Consider the following 23800-nt stretch of genomic DNA (forward strand, 5'->3'; position numbering starts at 1 on the left):
CAGTCACTGCTCTGGTGTTGTCATAGTTCCCTCTCACTTTGGCTGTGTCTCCAGTGAAAAAGTGCTGCTTGGTAAATAGAGGAATTTGAGAACAGAGAAAAAGTCCTGCAGATTTCACTTTACTAATTTCACAAAGGGAATTTAGGAGGTAAGAACATGATAATAGCTATAAATTTTTACCTGGAAAGGGCCAATTAGTAGTGAAATTAAACAATTGAGGGTTTAGGCAGGAACTGTATGGAAAGATAAATTCCTGTAAGTTAACAAACACCAGGGTCTAACAGTAGAGCACCTGTTGATTTACACTTGTTATATTTGTTTAGTTTCTTAATATGTAGCACCATGACTATGATTTGTCTATTTTTAAGAAAGAAAACTAAAATATTGCTGTTTCTTCTCTGCTGCAGATCCTGATTTTCCAGTCATGGGACTGGTTTCCTCTAGAAGTAACTCCCCTGACTTAATTGGTGCATTTATACCAGAGAAAGCTGATGTAACTAGACAAGACTCAGGCCCATAGGCCAAAATTTTCAAAAACAAGGATCTAAAATTAGGTGCCTAATTCCATAATTAGGAATCTCAGGAGAGGTGAGCTGTTTTTTTAAGAACACTGCAAGCCTGACTAATTCTGCTTAAGGCAGTGGGACCTGGAAATCAGGCTTTTTTATTCGAAAACTCAAATGTTGTTATGGGCTCACGTTGGGCATCCTGGACTGAAGGTTTTCATTTCCTGTTCCTATATATAACTGCAATCAGCACACACCCTGTATGGAGAGTTCTCATCATGCATAGTACTTCATACAACCTGAGTGTACCCCATCTTGCCAGACTTTGTTAGGACAGCCTGTGTCTGGGGGCTAGGAACAAAAAGATGACATGAATTTACTCTCCTGCCTTTGATCCTGAGGCAAGCCCCAAATGCAGCCAAGAGAAGCCTAAGGACTGCTCAAAATTATGCTGGTTAGAAGCTGTGTGGAGGAACTTCTGCACAGGCTGGAGGTGAATGCAGAAGAAAACCTCCTCTGTGGCTCCTACCATTAAGATCTTCCTGTCTCTCAGATCAGGGTGACACAAAGGCCAATGGCATCCTGGGCTGGCTCAGGAACAGCGTGGCCAGCAGGTCCAGGGAAGGGATTCTGCCCCTGTGCTCAGCCCTGGGGAGGCCACAGCTTGAGTCCTGTGTCCAGTTCTGGGCCCCTCAGCTCAGGAAGGAGATTGAGGTGCTGGAGCAGGTCCAAAGGAGGCAACTGGGCTGGGGAAGGGATCCAGCAGAAATGCTGTGAGGAAGGGCTGAGGGAGCTGGGGGTGTTGAGGCTGGAGAAGAGGAGGCTCAGGGGAGACCTCATCACTCTCTCCAACTCCCTGAAAGGAGGTTGGAGCCAGGGGGGGGTTGGGCTCTTTTCCCAGGCAACTCTCAGCAAGACAAGAGGGCACAAGAGGTCTCAAGTTGTGCCAGGGGAGGTTTAGGTTGGACATGAGAAAGAATTTCTTTCTGGAGAGGGTGCTCAGGCATTGGAATGGGCTGCCCAGGGAAGGGGTGGATTCTCCATCCCTGGAGATATTTCAAAAGAGCCTGGATGTGGCACTCAGTGCCATGGGCTGGGAACCACGGGGGGAGTGGAGCAAGGGTTGGACTTGATGAGCTCTGAGGTCCCTTCCAACCCAGCTAATTCTATGATTCTATGATTCTATGAAAGCAAGATGAGAAAATCTGGGAGTACTGTCTTAATGTCACTCAGATATCTCTGCGTGCCATAATGAGCCATGTGCCCTGGGAATTTTAAGGATAGGAAATGCAGTTTGAGCATTTTTAATGTATTTTTTCATCTGGTTGGACTGATGCTACTAAAGTACTTAAATCCAGCTGCTGAATAAAGATGAGTGGGGGTAGCATGAACAGAGAAGTACTGGAGGCTGCAGTCAAAAGCAGTAAGACAAGGGCAGGCAGACATACAGAACACATTTTTCTAAAGCTGTCCTTGCTCTTGTGGCTCTAGGTATCTCAGGGAAGAATGATGATGAATTATCTTCCATACCACTAGACCCACTTATCTGGATATATTGATGAATTCAAAACCAAGCCCAAAATGGTTTTATAACCCCTAAGACTAAACTTCTAGAACATACTGATATTTTAATTATACTGGTTTATCATTCTCTCTGTTTCAGTAACAGGTGGCTCTTCTGTTCTTGTGGACTAATAAATTACAAGAAGCAAATAACTCATTTCTATTTTAATGCTTTTTCCAAAGTGGTTACCACTGGTGACAGTAATTAAATTACAGCTGATTCTTCACAGTTTTTTAGCACATTTCCAATTTGTTTCTTTGCATACTGTATCCTCTAGTCTAGTTCTCACTCAATTCATCCTTTGGCTACAATAGTCTCCTAAGTGTGGTGACTTTATACTGTTTTCAAAAGCAATTGTGCCACAACACTCAACAGGCAGTAATTGTCTCTAGGAATCACAGGAATTTTGATCTGCTGCATCAGACATCACTTCTTTGACAGCTAAATCTGTCGAGACACTTGGGGATATAACCTAAAATACACCCTGTTCCAGGCAGTGGGAACTGTGCCAAAAGCATAACGTGTTGAAGTTATGAAAGAAAGCATGATTTATTTTTTTAAAAATTCATTTCTATACAAACAAGGCTTACGAGACAACGCCACAACGTGCTGCCCCCCAGGTAGGGATTTCTTAAACATAAAATGGCCACTTTCAGCCAAGCCTTACCTGGGGGTAGTGTCCATAAAAGAGGAAAGGTATTATGCACTTCAGGAGATGGAGGTGGAGCAGCCCTGTTGAGGTTTGCACTGAGGAAAATGCAGCCACTGAAACTCAGCTTCTCCACAGCAGAGCCTGAATGTGTGAGGTGGATGCTGCAGCCTCAGCTCTCACCTGGCTGGGCACCAAAGTTAATCAACCAGGAGTCGATTATCAATCAGCTTTTGTCCATGTTTGTGCGCTCAGAAGCACTTCTTGTTAAACTTGGCCCTCAGTGGGAGGGCAGTTAAAGCTCCCTTGATGTTTCTAAGCTACTCCTGCTTCTGTGTGATGTGTAATTCAGCAGCAGGACACTTTTCAGGTGTTTTAACTGGGTGTTCAGCTTCTGAAGTCAGAAATGCATTTCAGTGTTTTCTTTGTTGTAAAAGTAAAAAAAAAAAAAAGGGATTTGCAAGTGAATTCCCATGGTTGAAGGCCCATATTTTCTCTGGGTGTTCATGCTGCCCTCATCATTTGGTTGGTGACTAGGAGGAAAGTTATGAGTTCAAGGGCAGTTTTAGCCATTTTAGCCAAACTAAATCCACAGACTTGCTTGGGATGGTTGTCCTTGTTTTGCCTTTAATATTATACATTAAATATTGTATAATTGGATCACTAATAATTCTCAGTTCTCTGTTCTGCTTTTTCCAGATGTGTTACATATCTGCGTGGTCAAAAGGGAAACTATGCTTCTTTGTCTGAAGTGAAACAGGACCTGAAGTATCTCAGACATCCTGGTCTCTTTCTAGGTCCAGAAATGGTCTGACTTCAGGGGAAACTGACCATAAAACCTCCTGTGCAGTCACATAGAACAGAGCTCTGCACACCAGACCTGGCTTGCTCTTGTCATGTTCCTTAGAACTTTCTTTTTTGATGTTCTGTGATTATCTAGGTGGCACCTAAATTTCCCATTGCCTTGAACTCCTAAGGACAGAGTAATTGGAAACTGTGTACTTACTGTGTGGCTTACTACTTAAGTCACCACTATGGAAAAAGTGCTTTCACAAAGGGTTTACTTGGAAGTTCAGCCTACTTGTGTCTAGTAAATTGTTTTTAAAAGGTGCCACAGTGAGATAAAGATTTAAAAAACTATTTTAAAATACTACATGAAACGCAATCGTAGTAGAAAGGTGGATTTGATCTTTTTTGTCTGTAAACCCAATATTAGAACAAGCTATGAGCTAATTTGCAATGTCTTCCAGCAACAATTAGTGGCCTAAAGGATGTGACTTTTCATTAGGATGACTATCACCAGTGGGAGGATCTGACAAGGGGCTGAATCACACCCAGTGTAGTCATGATGACCCTCACATAGACATACAGCTACACTACTTATTGCTCATTCCAATTCCTCCTTTTATAAATCTGGATTGCCACACTTGCAATTATATTGCATCCGGCAGAGAGCTCTGGGATCTGTAATTACCAAACACATCTACAGCAGTCACACAGCAACAGAAGTGACACTCATGTACTTATGAGTGTAATATCAAAGCACTGCATGTGCTCGTCCTACTTGCTTCTTTATTTTGGGGTATGACTTAAGTGAGAGATGTTTGCTGGGTAGTTTATTCAGTGAAGCACCCTCCCGATGTAAGGATGTACATCTGATTTCTGAGAGAGGAAAATAGTTGCAGCTCATCTGAAATTTTACATACTTTGCAATTCCTTCCATGGCTGCCAGGCTAGCTATGAGGAGAGGGTTGTTGTGCAGATCCTAGATGTATATTCATCTGTAGGGATCCTGGCACACCAGAAAGCACAGGGAGCTGACTGAGCTGTACACGTTGTTTCTCTGTAGAAAGGGCAGAAGATGTGCATATTTATAAATCATCTTGTAGGGAGTCAGTGCCCCACACAGGGTTGGGTCTCAGTGTTTGTAAACATTGCACTGGCAATTCCCTACCAGTGTAATGACTCGAGGTGCAGCCCTGTCTGGGTCATAGAATCCTAGAATCCTAGAATTGGCTGGGTTGGAAGGGACCTCAGAGCTCATCAAGTCCAACCCTTGATCCACTCCCCCCGTGGTTCCCAGCCCATGGCACTGAGTGCCACATCCAGGCTCTTTGGAAATATCTCCAGGGATGGAGAATCCACCCCTTCCCTGGGCAGCCCATTCCAATGGCTGAGCACCCTCTCCAGAAAGAAATTTTCTCATGTCCAACCTAAACCTCCCCTGGCACAACTTGAGACCGCTTGTGCCCTCTTCTCTTGCTGGGGTCTATCCTAGGTGTAGGACCACATTAAAGCAAGAGAGGTCTGTATCATGCCATCTGTCTTTTCTAACCGAGGCCAACACCGAGGAACAGGGTTATTTATCTGTCAGGCTTTCCCTGGTCCTGCTACAGTCTCCAGGTGAGCTCGGGGCTTCCCTGAAAGACACATTGCCTCTAGTGCCACGATGAAGGGACTGGAGCACAGATCCTATGAGGAGAGGCTGAGGGAGCTGGGGGTGTTGAGGCTGGAGAAGAGGAGGCTCAGGGGAGACCTCATCACTCTCTCCAACTCCCTGAAAGGAGGTTGGAGCCAGGGGGGGGTTGGGCTCTTTTCCCAGGCAACTCTCAGCAAGACAAGAGGGCACAAGAGGTCTCAAGTTGTGCCAGGGGAGGTTTGGGTTGGACATTAGAAAGAATTTCTTTCTGGAGAGGGTGATCAGCCATTGGAATGGGCTGCCCAGGGAAGGGGTGGATTCTCCATCCCTGGAGATATTTCAAAAGAGCCTGGATGTGGCACTCAGTGCCATGGGCTGGGAACTGCAGTGGGAGTGGATCAAGGGTTGGACTTGATGAGCTCTGAGGTCCCTTCCAACCCAGCCAATTCTAGGATTCAATGATAGCACAGCCCCTGGTGCGAGAGGCAGCCCTGTCGCCACAGCAGCCCGTTCCCCCATGAGCAGGGTGCCTGCACCCCGACAGCCCCCGGGCCACAGCCGCAGGAGGTTCGCCTGCAGCAGCCCCGGTTCCTGACCTGCTTTGCCAGGCAGGCAGCCAGGCCTTGAAATGAGGGATGATGGCACAGGCCCGGCCCTCTCGGGGAAACTTGAATTTCTGCTGGATTAAGCGTATTGTGTAACCACAGCCACAGCCCATTGTTTCCCCGCACAAAATAGTTATCAGTGTCAAACGAGCGTCAAGCGCCGCGCTGGCAGGCAGGGCAGGCAGCGGGCCTGCCCCGGGGCCAGGACACCCTCAGGGCCTTCTCCCCTCCCTCGCAGCTCCTCTGGCCGGGAGGGTGAGCGGGCGGGGGGACAGAGTCTCCCCCGGAGCGGGCAGTTTGAATCAGCCAGCGCCTGCATAGATAGGCACACGCCAACCCCCGCAGCCATGGGCACTCGCTCCTGGGCAGGCACGGGGCGCCAGCGTGTCAGCACCTGCGTAGCTGTGCGGGGCCAGGAGGGAGAGCGGGCAAGCGGCTGACGGCGGTGCGGGAAAGGTCCTCTGCGGAAGCGGGCTGAGGGGCCCCGCCGGCCTCCGCCGGAGCCGGGTGAGTGAGGGGCGGCTTTGCACAACGGGGGTGAGGTGGGGGGAGCCTGCCTGCCAAAATACTCGGGAGGGGAGGTGAGGGACGCCGCTGGGGTAAACCGATAAACCCCAGCAGCGCCGCTGTAAAGCAGCAGGGCGGCGAGCTGCCGGGGATGCGGATGCCTCCGACCCCATCCCCGACGCCGGACCGGACCGGGCCAGGCCGGGCCGGTTACCGCCACAGGCCCCAGCCGGGCCGGCGCTCCGTTGCCATGACAACCGAGTTGCTCGGCAGGCGGGCGGCCGGGCCGGAAGTGAGGGCACGGGATTGGCCGTGACGGGGCACGTGAGGCGGGCGGGGGCGGGGCGCGGCCGTTGGGCCCGGCCCGGGGGCGGGATGAGCGGTGCGCGGGGCGGGCGCGGGGCTCAGCGGGGTCCGCGGTCCCGGCGGGCAGCGGCGGGCGCGCTGTCCCCTGGGGGCGGGCGGCGAGGCGGGGACCCCGTGGCTGAGCTGAGCGGCGCTGCCCTGCGCTGTCCTGCCCGCCGCCGGGCTGTGATGTGTGTGCCCCGCTCGGCGGGAGGCGGGGAGTGCCCGGCGGAGAGGAGGGGAGTTAGTCAGCGGCGAGGAGGAGGAGGAGGAGGAGGAGGAAGAAGGGCAGGAGGCAGAGCCATGGAGAGCTGCGCTCCGCCGCGGCGGGGGGCACGGGCTGTCTGAGGGGGGCAAAGCTTCCGCGGCGGGGGCACGGCCCGGCATCCCGGGCGGCAGCGGCGGGGCCTGGGGATGCGGGTGCCGGGCAGCCCCCCGCCGCCAGCCGCCGGGCGGTGACAGGGCCGGGGGCCCGGCGGGGCGGGGGGGGTGGTGGGGCCGCCCGCTGCCCTCCGCGGGGCAGGCGGGAGGGAGGGGACTGCGGCCGGGGCCGCCGTGACTCAGAGCCGGGGGGTGAGCCGAGGTCTCTTGTTGTGGGATTTTTTTCCCCGGCAGGTTATAAATAGCCCCGCTCGGCGCCGTGTCAGGGAAGGACACCCCGGCCGGGCGCGGGGAGAGGCCGCCGGCGTTCAGCCTCCCGGTCCGGCCGCCTCCAGCCTGCCTGCCGGCGGGCCCCGGTGCTCCGGGGCGGGACGGCCCCCTTCGCCCTCCGGCTTATTGTTTTCACACGAGAAATATAATTAATATCGCTCGCTGGAGGCAGCGACAGGCAGTCTGCGCGGGGGGAGCAGCACAGCGCCTCGGCTCCTTCCAGACCTCTGCGGGGAAACGGAGAAAATGAAGCCGGAACGAGGTAAACGGTTTATCCAGATATTTCTTGGGGTTTGTTTTATTTTGAGGCATAGAGAAATCTCCCCGGGATTTTGTTTCGGTGTTATCCCTTCCTTTTCTTATCTCCTCTGCTGTCATTTTGGGGGATGGGAGAGGATCCAGGTACCCAGGTTCAGCTGGGGAATGGCCAGTGGCACCGTGAGGGAACCCTCCGAAGGCGCTGAACAGCCCCGTGTCCTGCCTGCCCTTCGGTTTCCCATTGTCTTGGTTGGATGGACGGGAGACAAACACCGTAGCAAACTCCTTTTTGCTCTGGGAATGCTGCGTTTTGTGTGTCAAATGTATGTGGTCGGCGTGTTAGCACAGAACTGCAGTGCTGAGGGGAGAGGCGGTCAAAGGCAAATCGGGCACCGGCAGACAATGCCAGCACATGCATAAAAATGTCATAACCTAGCTGGAAAACACTCGGAAAATGTCCGTAACTTCCATCGGTGTTGTTTTATAACCTGATTGTTTTTTCTTCCGCGTACAAAGGAGATGTATCATACCAAGAAAGCTGAAATTCTGTTTTTTCACGGTCGTTTGGTTACGATCTTGCCTGGATTACTGACATAATGGTTTTACAGAAAGAAAAAGTCGGCTGTCTGCGTATATGTTTATAACACTTCAGCTCTTTTTGCAGTATAGCAACAACTGCTGGTGCCCCTAGAGTTGAAAAGATGTCATGACTTCTGTTTTTGATCCACACGAGCAGTGATTATTGATTTCCTGTTGGTTAAAGCAAGATTTCTTTAAAGAAATCTTATGAGTGCTCTTTGTTTCGTTCTGAGTGTTAATTGAAAAATTCTTGCTTAGATATATGAGTTTCTCAAAGTTTTGATGATTCAATTGTTACTGGATCTTTTTGGCTTAAAAAACCACTTTCTTCGTGTTATAGTCACTTTGGAATTTTGATAAACACTTTAATGTAGCTTAACCATCCATGTATTGAATTCTAACACTTACATGACATAGACATCTTAATTAGGCTTGTTAATGACGTTTGCTAATACTGACACCTCATAAATGACCACTCTTGTGTGAATTTCTTGTGTGTATATGCTGTAAGGATTATATAGTGTGACAATAATACAAAAATTATCATAAACATATCCATAAATTAATGTTTTTTAAGTACTGAGGATTTGAAATAGGCTTTTCTTCTTGCTTTCCACCTCTTTAATTGCTTAAACCTTCACCTGATTTATTACAGCAGGGCAGGCTGATTTTAGAATATTTTTAGCTTTTAATACCAGATCCCAAAGTTTGATAACTTTAATGTCATGGTGAAATAAATTTTTAAAATAGCCAGGTAAACCCCAAGTTGATATTTACAGCTTTAAAATGTTCTGCTCTAGCATTTCAAAATCTCTATATGACCTTTGTCTATTATTTTCTCTAATTTTTAGTCAAATTGTTAGAACATTGGAAACATAGTTGATTTATAAGTGACCAGATGTGTTTTCTTAACCAATCTGATGTTGTGGGGACCAAATTCATAAAGGAAACAAGCTCTGTAGGTTGCAGGGCTGGTTTTTGTTTTGGGGTTTGTTTTTTTTTTTTTTTTCCTCTGTCTTTTTCTGGCTGTTCCTAAATTGAGATTTCTATCCAGTGTAAAAGGCTATCACACACTGGGTGAAACCCTTCAGGAGTAATGTCTTGAAATCCTTTTCAGATGCTAAAAATCTTGAAATAAATCATGGATCTTGGCAAAGCTTGGGGAGTATCCCCAGCCATCTTAGTGCATAGCTCCAGATGAGCTGTGTGCTAAGGCAGCAGAACAACCCCGTGCACAAAGGGGGTTGTGAAACTGCTGCCTAAATGCCACATGCAGCCTGCAGAGACTCTCAGGAGGCACAGACCATGCAAATGTTTACATGTGTGCTCTCTGCAGAGCAGCTGCACCACAGGATAGGAGCAGTCAAGTGTGCAGTCACCTGCTTCCAGTCCTCCCAAATTTATAGCAAGGGGCAGGAGAGAAGCAGAGCACTCAGCCTGCCACACTTTTCACTTTGCTACACAGACTTAAAGTCCAAAGCTGCATCTTTTACACAAGTGAAACACCTGAAGACTTAAAAAGACTTGAAATGTTTTTGGTGGTTTTTTTTTTTTTTTCCATTCTTACAAATAATTAAATCTGGATCTATTTGGAGCAGAGAAAGTTAAGCTAGTAGTTAGAGTTAAGCTTTGTAGTTAGAGTTAAGCTTAGAACTATATTTAATAAGATTGTAGTGCCCAGGAATATTGGAGGAGGGTATGGTTTGGCCTTTGTTGTACTACCATTAAAATTCCACTTATCACCAGCAGTAATGGATAGTGCAGGAGACAGAAGGAGAGATCTAAATGTGCAACAAGTTTTTAACAGTGGGAACTGTTACAGAATATTTTAATGAGGTGAGAGAGATGAGCAGACATGGAGAAAAAAAGGAAATTTTTCCCAAGGGTAATTACTTTTCTTTATAATAAGGGAAGCTTGAAAATTACGGATACAGACATACAATAATTGAGAGCAGTGTGAAGGAATGTGCAGTGTGGCACAGCACATCCATGGAATAGTTTTGCAAGTGAGAAAGAGAGGTTTGCAAGTGCAGGTTGAAATGTGGATGGATTCTTTTGCTGTGCAAAGGCTCAGGGCATTCACAGGACGTGTCACCTGAGCGTCACTCGGGACCAGGTGGGTTGTCAGTGTAGAAGGGCAGTGGTTGCTCCAAGCACATTGACAGAATGACCTCTGCACCAGGTCTAGAGAATGCAGTAATTAATGTAGTGATGGCTACTGCTTGGCTTTCCTGTGCTGCCATTCTTAAAGTGAAGAGTTGAAGCATTTTAAAGACAGAGGTCACATTGCTTCAGCTGAGGCTTTCCCAGTGCCAGCGAGAAGAATGATTTCTCTCCCGTACATGCAGTGTTTTTGGAGTGATGTTGTACTTTTTTTTTTTTTTTTTTTTTTTCCCCTCTGCAGTAACAACATATCAGCTTACCTAGCTTTGATCCATGATATCATCATGATTTAGTTTCTGCTGTACAGCTGCCTGGTCAGCTGCTCCGTGTTGCCTCTTTGGACGGCTGTTTCCTTTCTCAAGTAGAGCTTTGCTCTCTCTTCTATTGAACTTCGTTCTGATGACTTCTGATCACTTTGCCAGCTTATCGAGATTGGAAGACAGAATCAGACTACATAGCAGAGTGCTTGCAATGTCTTCCAGTTCAGCTTTGTTCATAAACTGTATAAACACGCTGTTTCACCATCGGAGTTAATGAAAACATTGCATAATGTCAGGGTGATAGCTGACTGCCAAACTTGGAAGGCTTGTTATGTACTCTTAGAGTACACTTGGTGCACAACTGGAAAAAATCTTGTGGTTTCCATGAAGCTAAAGTGTAGTTTTACTGTGGGAATGTTACAAGACATCAAAAGTCTTACTATAGTCTAAATAGCTAAGTTACTGCTCCTTCCTCCTCCCTCCCCCTCACTGCATGAATGATCAGTTAAAGGAGGAAGACAGGCTTGTTTGTCTCTAAGTGCATGCTGGTTGTTTTTTATCACCTTATTCTAGCCTTTTCTTCCTTCTTTATTACCTTGCTTTGTTTATTCCTCTGCAGTGTGCTCTGTGTGTAGACACTATTCTGTTTTCTTTTACAAATCAAGCAAAAAGCTGTTGTCTCTTACTTTCTGAAGCATTAATTCCCTCCTTGAGATTATCCTAATTTAAAGAAATGGCTTTCTGTCTACAAGAGAGGAACAGTCAGTCTGAAGATTGCTTTTTCTGTTCTCCTTTGCAAGTCAAACTCAGATGTGTGCCTCTGGGTCTGTTGGTAGCAACTGGGTTAAGAGACTTCCTTCCATCACGTGTGCTTGGTTGGTTGGTATGGAAAGAGAGAACTTTTGGGGTTCAACAAAAGTCTGTTTACTACCTCCTGTTGGAAACATAGCTGAGGAAAAGCTGGAGAAGAGATTAATGTGCAGTGGATAGAATGCTTCTGAAGTGTTATGAGGAAGAAAGAGGAGGCATGGGAGTGGGGGAAGTGAGGTGAACTTGGAGTTCAGCTGTGGAGTTGGTTGTGAAGTTAGGAGATCTGGATAAGTTCCTTGTTTTTAAAAGCAAGGCTTAGTTTCATGCCTTATATTAACTCCTTGAAAGATTTTGTGGAAGAAGTTTTATCAGAGATGGTGTAAGATTTGGTGGAAGAAGTTTTATCAGAGATGGTGTAAGATTTAGTGGAAGAAGTTTTATCAGAGATGGTGTAAGATTTGGTGGAAGTTGTTTTATCAGAGATGGTGTAAGATTTGGTGGAAGTTGTTTTATCAGAGATGGTGTAAGATTTGGTGGAAGAAGTTTTATCAGAGATGGTGTAAGATTTGGTGGAAGTTGTTTTATCAGAGATGGTGTAAGATTTGGTGGAAGAAGTTTTATCAGAGATGGTGTAAGATTTGGTGGAAGAAGTTTTATCAGAGATGGTGTAAGATTTGGTGGAAGAAGTTTTATCAGAGATGGGGTAAGATTTGGTGGAAGAAGTTTTATCAGAGATGGTGTAAGATTTGGTGGAAGAAGTTTTATCAGAGATGGTGTAAGATTTTGTGGAAGTTTTATCAGAGATGGTGTAAGATTTGGTGGAAGAAGTTTTATCAGAAATGGTGTACTGCAGATTATGTGGATCAGGCAGTGAAAATGTCTTTTGAAAAAGGATGAGTGGTATTTTAGCATCCAATATTACCCCGTGATACGGATGCTTTAATTTTACAGTATCTTTCCCAGTGAAACGTCACCAAATGCTTAAACTTTTCCATGTAGCCAGTAAACAAAGTAATAAACTGGAAATGAGGCGCTTCCTGCTTGGTGGAGCTGTCACTCCAAAAGTGTTTGGGCAATGCTTGGGGCCTGTTTGCCAGGGGTGGGTGCAGGTGGGGTGGTGATGAGCTGGAGGTGACGCTGCTCCTGCCCCCGGGGAAGCCGTGCGGGCAGACACGCTCTGCCACGCAGGGCACGTGTGGGAAGGGGTGTGTGGCCAGGGAGCCCGGCTCTGATGGGTGGGAAAGGGTGGGAGCCTCTCTGCTTTTCCTGTCTGCTTCGTTTTCAGATAAAACAGGCTTATTCTTTAAAAGAAAAGCTAAAATCCTTCTAGGATAAAAAAAAAACCCCAACAACCAGGCTAGCGGGTGGTCAGGATATGGTGTTCAGAGTCTGTTTATAAGGCATGAAGCCATCTAGCTCTAATCTTTGGGGTGACCAGATTTGTCCTGATAACACAGATGCAGTAGATGAAGAGGAGTAAATAGGAATATAGTTTTTGTTGTTTGGGTTTTTTTTTTCTTTTTTCTTCAATTGAGTGTAGCATCTAGATTCTTTCAACGAGAATAAATGTTCTTTTACTAAATTTCTGCTCAAAAAAAAGAGAAGAGAACTTACTTTTTAGGAGCTTAAGGTTGTTGTTCCCCCCCCCCCCCCCTCAAAAAAAAACCCAGAAAAAAAATCTCTAAGGATATTTGTTTGTAGAATTAGAAAATCTAAGTTTTGGTTTTAAATACCTGCTTCCTACCTGTCCTGCAACTTGTACCCGGTGTTGATGATGAGCTGAGCCCTCCTGTTACAGAAGTAGCTCTTGGGCTGGGAGGCTGCTTTTATCCATGGTCAAAAGTGTGAGAGTTCTTCATAGAGAGAGCAAACTGCACTAGTAACAACTTTGCCATTTTCCTTTTGTTTGCTTGGAGTTGTCCATACTAGTAGCCTTCAGAGGGGCTCTTGTTGCTAAAACAGATGCTGCTGGAGTGGCATTTAAGTTGATATTTTGGGGCCTATAGATATGCCAAGCCCATAGGCTTGGGCTACATAACTGATCCTCTGACCTCTATTCCTTACTTGCTGAAGTGAGAAACTTTGGCATGGTGGATCAGATCCCTGGGCTGAAGCATATGAGATTGGATGTAGTTCCTAAGGGCAGTGTTGAAACTATTATTGGATCTGAGGTCTGCCAGCTTCTAAATGTTTTTTAAAATAAGCTAACATTTATAAATACAGATTCTCATGAGATGCAAGCTCGTTGCCAAATGGAATTCTATTTATTAAAATTAGAAATCTGTGAAAACAGAGTAAGGGATGGGAACAAACCAGATCTATGACATTTATTAGAAGAACTTGCTGTGTCCTCTTCATTGTTGCAAAGTGTTTCTTTGTTGTCTTGACAAAAACCTACTAATAGCAAATGTTAAATGGTGGTGAAATAGCCATAGCCTGTTATCCTATCAGCAACAATTCCAGGATAACAGTCACACAGTTTCTAGCTACTATTTTGGTCAATAAGGTCTTGCAGTTTAACTGTAGTTATATATATAACAACCACTTGCCTCCATTCTGATGTGATACTTAGGTAACTATGTTTTTTAGATTTTTTTTTTTTTTTGAAGGTGTCTCATAACATCATCTTTCCAGGTTGTATTAAACTGTTCAGTCTTTGCAGGTCGTTTGTGTTTAATGTTTAGATAGAAGCCAGTTTTTAAGTTTGAATTATTTTAGAAGTGAATGTACAACTGCATAGTTACCTTTGTACTACTGAGTACAAAAAACTTCCTGTATAAATAGGCAGTTAAGGATGTCTCTAAACCTGGGTGAATGTAAATACAAAAGAGTGCTTCTCTGGACTTGGGTAGGTAGTTGGACTTTGGAAGACTTTATGTTCATTAGATATTCCTTTTTCTGCTTGTCTGATAAGGAGTGGGATGGATAGAGCTAGAAGCTCACACATGAAGCCACGTGCAGAGTGTCTTGATATGCATGCATAACTGTGCCAAGATTAAAAGGGATTTTTATAAATGCTATTCAAACAATCTAATTGGGTTGTCATGAACATTCTTCAGCTATTCTTAACAATTCAAGCTTTTTCTGACCAAATAAAATGTTGCTTATACTTAACTTTCTTCTATTAATATTTTTTTCTTTGTTAAAAGGCCTGAATAGCCCCAAACAATTTATTTTGCTAGCAATTGTTGCATTATTGTTTAATGTTAGCTGTGGGACTAAACTTAAATTGCTGTATGTGGGGACATTACTGCATTTTGTTGACTCAAAATGCAAAGATGTAATGGGATAGTATGAGGATGTTTTCATGGATAATTTGGAGGAGAGCTGTGTATGAATCAGAGGAGGCAGATGAGCACATGGGGAAGGAAGCACTTCACGTGTGAAATACTAATAACACTTCCATGGGTGTTCTGAGAATAGAGGTGAACAAAACAGTGTTACTGAGAAGTCCTCTGGACAGCTTTGGATAATCTTAAGAGCAGTAAGAGGTGTTCTTCAGGTCCCCCCATACACATTTGTTTTGATTTGACTTTTTTGTGGGAAGGCATCCAGTCTCTCTCCAGGTATGTAATACATGCTAATCATCACTGAAACTTTTCTCTTAGCAGTAATCAATGTGTTTCCCAAACCTGTTGCTAAGTGTTGCTTTTTTGTGGCTTGTTTCACACTTTGTGCCGCAGTAAATTAAGGTTCTTTCTCAGGGTTCTGTGCAAGTATCATCTTGCTGGGTATAATGTGTGAGAGAATGGCAGAGAGGGAACCTCAGCAAAGAGCTGAGTGTTAGCCCAGAGCCTCAGTACAGTTGGTACCAGCCTGGGGGGGGTTGGTAGGGTGGTGGTTTTTTTCTGAGGGTCAAGGGAAGGAGAGGTGCAAGAAGAGCTACTGTGGTCAGCACTCCTGTGAGTGAGATGCTCTCCATGCCAGGGCACTTGCCCAAGTCAGTGGGATGGCTCACTCCTGCCTTCAGGCAGGTCAGCAAGTTTGGTGAAAAAGCTTTGTCTGGAGGCTTGAGGGGCTGTGTGCAGATACCACAGGAACAGCGTGGCCTGCAGGTCCAGGGAAGGAAAGCAGTATTTCATATTTCAATGGATATTTCAATGAATATTGCCCCTGTGCTCAGCCCTGGGGAGGCCACAGCTTGAGTCCTGTGTCCAGTTCTGGGCCCCTCAGCTCAGGAAGGAGATTGAGGTGCTGGAGCAGGTCCAAAGGAGGCAACTGGGCTGGTGAAGGGATCCAGCACAGATCCTATGAGGAGAGGCTGAGGGAGCTGGGGGTGTTGAGGCTGGAGAAGAGGAGGCTCAGGGGAGACCTCATCACTCTCTCCAACTCCCTGAAAGGAGGTTGGAGCCAGGGGGGGGTTGGGCTCTTTTCCCAGGCAACTCTCAGCAAGACAAGAGGGCACAAGAGGTCTCAAGTTGTGCCAGGGGAGGTTTAGGTTGGACATGAGAAAGAATTTCTTTCTGGAGAGGGTGATCAGGCATTGGAATGGGCTGCCCAGGGAAGGGGTGGATTCTCCATCCCTGGAGATATTTCAAAAGAGCCTGGATGTGGCACTCAGTGCCATGGGCTGGGAACCACGGGGGGAGTGGATCAAGGGTTGGACTTGATGAGCTCTGAGGTCCCTTCCAACCCAGCACATTCTAGGGTTCTACAAGTAGTATCTGAGGAAATGTCATTAATGACCAGTTGCTGAATGCATAACTTCTGCATTAGCAGAGTGAGTTTTTGATGTGTTGGTGCTTTGTGCAGTTTTCTGTAAAGACACAAATATCAGTGCATTTTCTTGGTGTGTTAGCTCTGGATATTTACAGCACAGCCCCACTCAGACATCCTATCTACATGCTCTTTTTTGTTACAGCTTTTTTTAGTCATGCTTTTAATTCTGTTGAAGGAGTTGGACTTGGAGCTAGGGGATAAGAGAACAGATGCATCAGGAAGAGAAGAGCTTTAGTAAATATTTCAGTGACGTGGAGCAAACGAGGAGGAGTTTCCTACCAATAGGAAGTGAATAGGGGCAAAATCATCAGGATCAGTGTAGAGTGGGAGTGCACAGTTAGGAGAAAGGGTTTAAAACCAGCACTCATGCTCCTCAAAGGCAAATCCTTTTTTTCTCCGCTGTATAATTTTTTAAGCATGACTCTTTAAAAAGGGAAATCTTGCATAGGAGATTACATATGCTTAATGCAAAGTATGGCTTTGTTTTGCTTTATTTTGAAGGGGAAACAGCTTGTTCCCTTTGAAACACATGCTATTCAAATCTCTAAAGAAACTTTGTTTACTGTGGAGAAGCCATGGGAGGCACTGGGGAGAGGGCTGGGTTATACTGAAAAGCAGCAGTGTACTCCCTTGGTAGAATGTTGAGGCAGTGCTTATAGCACCTTAGCACAAGATGGGTCTGTAAGAGCTATTTTAAAAGTGTGCATCCTGTTGAAAAGTGAATTACAGTAACCAGGTGGCTTACTTAGGGAGCTGAAATAGGAGGAGTACTTTCTAATGGTAGAAAAATCTGAAGACAAAAATCAGCATAAAGCTGCTAGAATACACATTTGCTTTATCTTACATTGAGTGATTAATTTCACTAAAATTGGCATAACTGGCTATCGTTGTAGTGTCTTTGGATATTTCCTACTGATAGTCTCACTGATTTAATGACTTTCTGTGAGAAAGTATTGTGGATGTGTTGGAGGAGAAAAGGTTGTTGCTTGATACGCATTGTATGTTCTTTCATGCCATCCTCATTTTGAGCATATATAATGGCCTACAGGTTCATAAATGTTTTAGGACACTTTTTGTAAGCTGATTGTATTAATTCTCAGTTAAACTTCTCGTATGAAACGTTAAGCAGCTTTATGATAACTGATTTTTGTTTTAAAATCATAATGGAACTGTTAGCATCTGCTACTTTCAAGTTTTCTAGGTGTGCTATAGACTGGTCTTGCTCACTCATGAAATTTTACTTTAAAAATAAAAAAGCTATGCATAAATCACCGAGACTGAATGGTACATCTTATCAGCTCTTTGAAATGCATTGTGAGCATCAAGAGTTGATATCAGCTTTGTTCTGAGGACTTGAGCCTCTGAAGGAGGAGAATAGGAATAGTGTTGTCTGCATGAGTTCTTAGTGTTTTAATATTCTGCAGATTCATAACCCAATCCAGAATGATTGTTTCAAGCAAGAAATGAATTGGTAGAAATGTGCTTTTTTTTTTTTTAACCTTGTCCTTACAACGAGGTTGCTTTGCCCTTTAGGGGTGATGTACACACCTTGCTTTTTCTGCACAAAGCAGGGAATCTGAACACTGGAATCTGAGTGTTACTCTGAACTGGTTCATTACTAGACATCCAGTCCATTGGCATGGCCCTCCAAAGGCTGAAGGTTTTGTAACACACGGATGATGCCAGTTATTTCTGCTGGCAAGTGCTGATGAAATGATGAGTAGTTGAACTGATAGATGAACTACACTTGGCTGTGTTTTCCTGCTTTATGAAACGTGTAGGACTGCTTATTCCTAAAGTTCGTGTTGGATAAAATCCACTCTTATTAATGCCTCATTGGGTTTTTTGCTTTGTTTTGTTATCCTGTTTGTGTCAGAAGGTGGGTTAAAATACAGTCTATCTTATTATCAGTGATTTTGCACACTATTAAAACTGCAAGTGTATTAGTTGTGTTTTAACTGCAGCTGTTTATGATGGAATATGCAGCTTAGGATAAAGTCCTACAGATATATGTGCTACACTAGCAATGTCTTGCTGTTATATGTATTTTGTGCCTCTACTGGAACTTGGAATACAAGATCAAACGTTAATTAGTAGCATGCTTCAAGGTGGGGTTTGTTTGGAAGTTCTAATATTGTAGTTTCTAAATTTAGCATTTTATTAAGCCAGATGCACCAATTTCTGGGATGTTCTTTCACAAATATGCACAGAGCTCAGCTGTATCTGCAGCTGGCTTAGGACAGTAAGCTTAAAAGCTGGGGTGTCAACCTGCTGTCCTACTTTTACTGTATTTGAAAAATATCAGGTGTGAAAAGGATCTCTGTAGTTGCACTCCAGTAGCCCAATGTGGGGACACTATTCAGGAGCATTCTGGTGAGTAGCTATGTCTGTCATCCAGGGGCAGCTGCTCTGCACTAACACACTATTAGTTGGTGTGTAAAGGCAACTGGTGGCTTTTTTTCCCCAGCTCTCATTGGAATTGACTCCAAATTGATTTGGGTTGTTGCTTGAGCCTCTTGTTAGCAAAATTTTTAAACGCACTGCGTTTACCAGAGTGATAAATACTGCTGTTACCCCTCCCATTCCTTCCATAGATATTGAATAATTGTTTCATAGAAAATAGTCTGAGAACTTTTTTCAAAGGCTGAGAGGCTGCTTGATTAAGAAAACTTGAAACTGCTTTTTCAGACAACTGTGTAAACGATGGTGTTTTTGTAGCAGTAAATGTTCCATGAAAGAAAAATACTTGGAAATACTTGGAAAGCAAACTGAGATAAAATATACAGGAAGCTTGAATGTCAGTGACTAATGAAATGGTATGTTTTGTGTATAACTTTCTGTAAGGCACTATCTGTATTTACAGTCTTTAAATGGTGCTAAAAGTTATCCAGCTTTCCTCGGATAAAATGTCTACAGACAAATCCGGTGCAGCCTGTGTTTTCTCACAGCCACAGCTAAATGATATTGCTGTGTACACTGAGAGGGGGAAAGTCATTGTTCTGTAAAATAAGTAGCATATTTCAGTGCTCTTGAATGGGTTCGTGAGGGCTACTGCATTTTGGATGTGGTTGTGAAGTCTGGTTTGTGTTGCACTTCCAGTAATTTCATGGCATCTAATTACAGAATGGGAGCTTTATTCCTTTTTTGTAATGTGCTTTGGTTGAAAGTGATAATTTTTTTGATGCTGATTATGTTAATGTGTTGGATGTTACCTGACTTCAGTTCTTGTGAACAGGTGAGAACTGGATGAAATTGTTTAATGCAGACAGCTTGTTGTTTAGGCTGCACCTAGAATAAAATGAGCAGTCTTGAGAGGGCTCTGTTGAAAGGACTTCATGAATTAGTCCCCAAATCGAGGAGGGGGTCGGCAGAACACTCAAGCAGTGGGTGCATCAGTCAGCTTTAAGAGCTATAGTAATGCAAGGAGAGTTACACAAGGTTTTCCTCCAGGCTGTGTACGCCTCAAGGTTAGAGGGATTCGGGAGCAATGGAAAAAGTGGTGCGGGCAGTGAGCTGGTGCTGGGGGAGGGAGGGGGGTGGCCGGGCAGTTGTCTTTTTCCACTCCAGGTGTCACCTGGCGCTCACTGCCGCTCCGAGGCCGCTCCTTGGGAGCCGATGCTGTGTGTGAACACTGTGCTTGAACGGGTTTGGGGAACCTGTCCCCGAACTCGGAGCCCAGCGCCTGTTCACCCTCCCTCCCAGCCCCGGGCAGCCGTGTCTGCTCCCGGCCCTGCCTCCCGCGGGGGGCGGCTGGGGACAGTCGGGTCATAGAATCACAGAATCCTAGAATTGGCTGGGTTGGAAGGGACCTCAGAGCTCATCAAGTCCAACCCTTGATCCACTCCCCCCGTGGTTCCCAGCCCATGGCACTGAGTGCCACATCCAGGCTCTTTTGAAATATCTCCAGGGATGGAGAATCCACCCCTTCCCTGGGCAGCCCATTCCAATGTCTGATCGCCCTCTCCCTAAACAAATTCTTTCTAATGTCCAACCTAAACCTCCCCTGGCACAACTTGAGACCTCTTGTGCCCTCTTGTCTTGCTGAGAGTTGCCTGGGAAAAGAGCCCAACCCCCCCCTTGGCTCCAACCTCCTTTCAGGGAGTTGGAGAGAGTGATGAGGTCTCCCCTGAGCCTCCTCTTCTCCAGCCTCAACACCCCCAGCTCCCTCAGCCTCTCCTCATAGGATCTGTGCTCCAGTCCCTTCCCCAGCCCAGTTGCCTCCTTTGGACCTGCTCCAGCACCTCAATCTCCTTCCTGAGCTGAGGGGCCCAGAACTGGACACAGGACTCAAGCTGTGGCCTCCCCAGGGCTGAGCACAGGGGCAGAATCCCTTCCCTGGACCTGCTGGCCACGCTGTTCCTGAGCCAGGCCAGGAACAGGACAGGGTCTCTCCGTCCGAGCGGGACCTGAGCCCGTGTGGGCTCTCAGCGGGTTCCGTCCCCTCGGAGGAGCAGCGGAGGGTGCCAGGGCCCTCCCACGCGTGTCGGCTCCTCGGGCTCCTTTTCGCTCCCACTCTCAGCGCTGCGGGTGTCCCCCTCCCCTCCCTTCCCCTCCTCTCCCCCGGTGCCGGTCACCTGCCGGGCCCGGGCGGGGCTGCCCGGGGAGGCCGGGCCTGGGCGGGCCGTGCCGTGCGGCGGAGGCCGGCGCTCTCCCGGCGGGACCAATGGGCGCCCGGGCCTGTTGCTATGCGGCCCTACTCTGCCTCTTTGTGGGAGAGGGGCTCGCTGCGGAGCGCCGGGCGGCGCGGAGAAGGTGTGTACCGGCAGGGAGAGGGCCGGTGCGGGGCCCCAGCCCCGGGGTGTCCCTGCAGGATGTGGCTGAGGATGTGCGGACAGCGGGGGCCAAGGGGCACCCCCGGGGGGGGGGGTGAGGGGAAGGGTGGCGGGAGGTGGGGGGGGGGAGGTGGGGGAGAGGCTGGAAGGCCCGGTAGTACCGGACCGGACCGGCTGCCCGGGCGTGGAACAAGTTCAGGATGTGTAGGTGTGAGAGTAATCTGCAGGTTTTGCTGGGAGTTTTCCTATGAGAGGTTGTCTAAAATCCGTCGATAGGAAAGTTTGCCGGTCCGGTTGAGGTGGAGCAGCAGTCTGCTCTCCTTAGTCTGTAAATAGTGCCTGTAAAAACCCCAGCAGTTTCCCCATATGTTCTTGCTTTCGTTCCGTGTAATGAGGCTATGAAAGGTTGGGTGTCTGCGGTCTTTTCTTTTTGCCCTTCCTTTAAAAGCAAGCAGTGGACAGCCTAAAAATTAACTCTTAATTCATTACATTGTTACGGCAAGAGTATTAAATAACCTGGAACAGGGAGGGCATGTTTTTAAGCCTTAAAAAGTGGGGCATGAAGTTAAATGGCGAAGCTGCCAACAATTATACTCACGTAGCCACATGTAGCTGATGGAGTTACATTGCTATGGAGGAAAAAAAGCTCTTCTCCCCTCCCAAAAAGCACCCCGAAGCCTGGCTGGGCTTCTTCTGTGCCTTGTTATGTAGGTCAAGTTTCTCTCTTTTTTTTTTTTTTCCCTCTCACCAGCAGGAGGAAACTATTACAGTATTTTGATTTCTGCTAGAAACAATGCATGAAAGCATTATCAGCCCTTTGCCACTACTTGTTTATCTTGGGGCAAATGAAGCTGATGCAAATACGTCAGCTTTGGGGGCAACTAAAAATACATTTTTACTTAGCTTACTGCTTGCTCAACTATATGCTATGTTTAATTGAATAGCATACTGAACCCTATGATGAAATGAGGATTCTCTGTTCCTTTTTATGCAAGCCTGTTTTCTAAAAATGCAGTTGTTTTTCTGACCAGGTACTTGTGTATATTTTCATCCTAGGTCTAGAGCTTGTTGGCATTGGTCTAAAAAGTACCTGAGCTCTGGCTCAGGTGAGACTTCTGACATCTGGTGTTCACCTCCTGATACAGGAGGAGGAACAATTTTACTGATGTGCTGTGTGTTGGGAATATTGGGTTTGAATCACTGAAGCATTTCTTTATATAAAGTAGTAAGGAAATTGTGAGAGGACAAATTGACATTTCATAATTGCATATATTAAATTTTAAACGTGTTAATGTCAGTTTGCTATGTAGAAAAATGCCATATATTAGGAGAGAGGGAAGCAAACTAGGTCCTTGGCTGAAATTCTGTTAAGCCTTTAAATTTTGACCCTATGTAACATTTTATTCTTCTGAGTACCACAAGTCTATTAAAGCTTAATAACATGACTTACAGTGTGGAAACTTGTAAATAGCTGAATTGTGCTGTGTGGCACAGTTCAATTCTGAAACTATAAAAAATGTTCTTTTGTTCTATGTGTTCTAAATTCTGTAGTAGGCTCTGGTGTCCATTTTAAAATGAGCAGTCTTTTACACAGCTTGAGAGTTGTAATGCCCTCATTTAGCCTCCCAAATAAAGTTTAAAAACAATTTTATGGTCCTGGCCATTCTCCCAGAATTTTTTCAATGAGAAGCATATATTGTCTCTTTTTGTAACTCTTTTACTTTTGCAGGTTACTGTTTAACTGCTTGAGGGCAGGCCTTGTAGGTGAAGGTTAATAGCATTGGAAAAATTACCCGAGGAGCTTCCACCATCATCAATTTCATCTGTTCTTTCAGAGCTCCTTGCATTTCTGAGGAAGAAGTACATTCTCTGCCTTTGGTCTGCTAGCCTTATTCCTTCCCCTCCACCCCACCCTCTAAGTAATCCGGACTGCAAATACTGAAACAAACCTTCTGAAGCTGGAGTTAGCCTCACTAGCTAGCAGGAGGATTTTTGGGTGGTCAAACATGTTCTGACAAAGTTCCACAAGATAAATTACCCACCTCTTAGATGACAATGAACAGGTTGTAACATCAAAGCTCTGAGACACGAAGTAGGGAAGCACTAAGAGAAGATGAATACAGAAAGAAACTGCATTAGAAGAGGTCAGACTTCATAAAAATAGTTTGCTCTGGGCTTTTTGTTTTGTCTTTTTTAAAATTTCAATTAAAATAATGGGATTCTTAATCTACATTCCTCACCTCAGCATACTTCCTAACAAGTCCTACGCTTTTTTCCCTGTGTGCTTTTTTAAGGTATCCTTACAGCTAGTTCTGTTCTAGCAGGAGTACTGCAGAAGTTTCCATCTTGCAGGTGTGGTTTCTAACTGGCATTTTGTTGTAATAAAGTTATAAGAATGATCAGCTCCTACTTAACCTGCATACTATACATCTAATGTTTAATGTGTTCTCGATAAAAATAAAATTCTTGAATTCTTGAGTGTTTCTATCTCTTCTCCTTGTGAATATTCTTTAAAAGCTTTATATTAACTGTGCGTTTGCACCGTTTGGTTTGTTTCTCATTTTCTTGTTTTTTCAGTCATTCTGGGGAGATAATAAAAAAGCAGCTCAGTGGCATTAGTTGGTACCTCACACGTAGGCAGAAAATGTGCTTAACAGTTCTTCACCAGTGTGACTCTGTTTATCTTGGGCTTAGGTATGCCATCAGTGTTCCCATAGCTTCTTGGAGTTAAACCAAGACTGAATTTGGCATGGTTTGATACTCAGAAAGCTGCCCTTGATGTAATTTACCAAACCTTCACATGTGAGGTTGAATATCTGTAATGGAGACTTTTCCTGAACATACAGGAAAAAAAACAACCCCAAAACACCACCTCTTTCAGACACTTCTAGACTGTTTAGTTGCATTATTCTCATTGGAACAAGAAGTATTGAAACTGTCTGGTTTTTGATTTGATAGAGCATCACATGGGTCTCTAAACCACTGCATTTTAT

The 23800-nt window shown here is 45.6% G+C and overlaps 1 protein-coding gene across 6 annotated transcripts in view; it reads left to right on the forward strand.

The window, feature by feature from the left end:
* The first annotated feature begins 6129 nt into the window (after positions 1–6129).
* Positions 6130–23800, forward strand: part of ATOSA (atos homolog A) — a 50887-nt gene continuing 33216 nt past the window's right edge. The window contains exons 1-2 of one of the 6 annotated variants that reach the window (XM_071755158.1): positions 6161–6250; positions 7211–7508. In XM_071755158.1, coding sequence (XP_071611259.1) covers positions 7493–7508 — 16 coding nt within the window. In that variant the 5' untranslated portion in view covers positions 6161–6250; positions 7211–7492. Of the gene's footprint in view, positions 6251–7139; positions 7509–20691; positions 20788–23800 lie in introns of those variants that run through there. The other 5 variants (XM_071755161.1, XM_071755157.1, XM_071755160.1 and 2 more) reach the window with 5 other exon arrangements.

This window comes from Heliangelus exortis, chromosome 11 (assembly GCF_036169615.1).
Source record: "Heliangelus exortis chromosome 11, bHelExo1.hap1, whole genome shotgun sequence".
In the NCBI taxonomy this organism is placed as follows: domain Eukaryota; kingdom Metazoa; phylum Chordata; class Aves; order Apodiformes; family Trochilidae; genus Heliangelus; species Heliangelus exortis.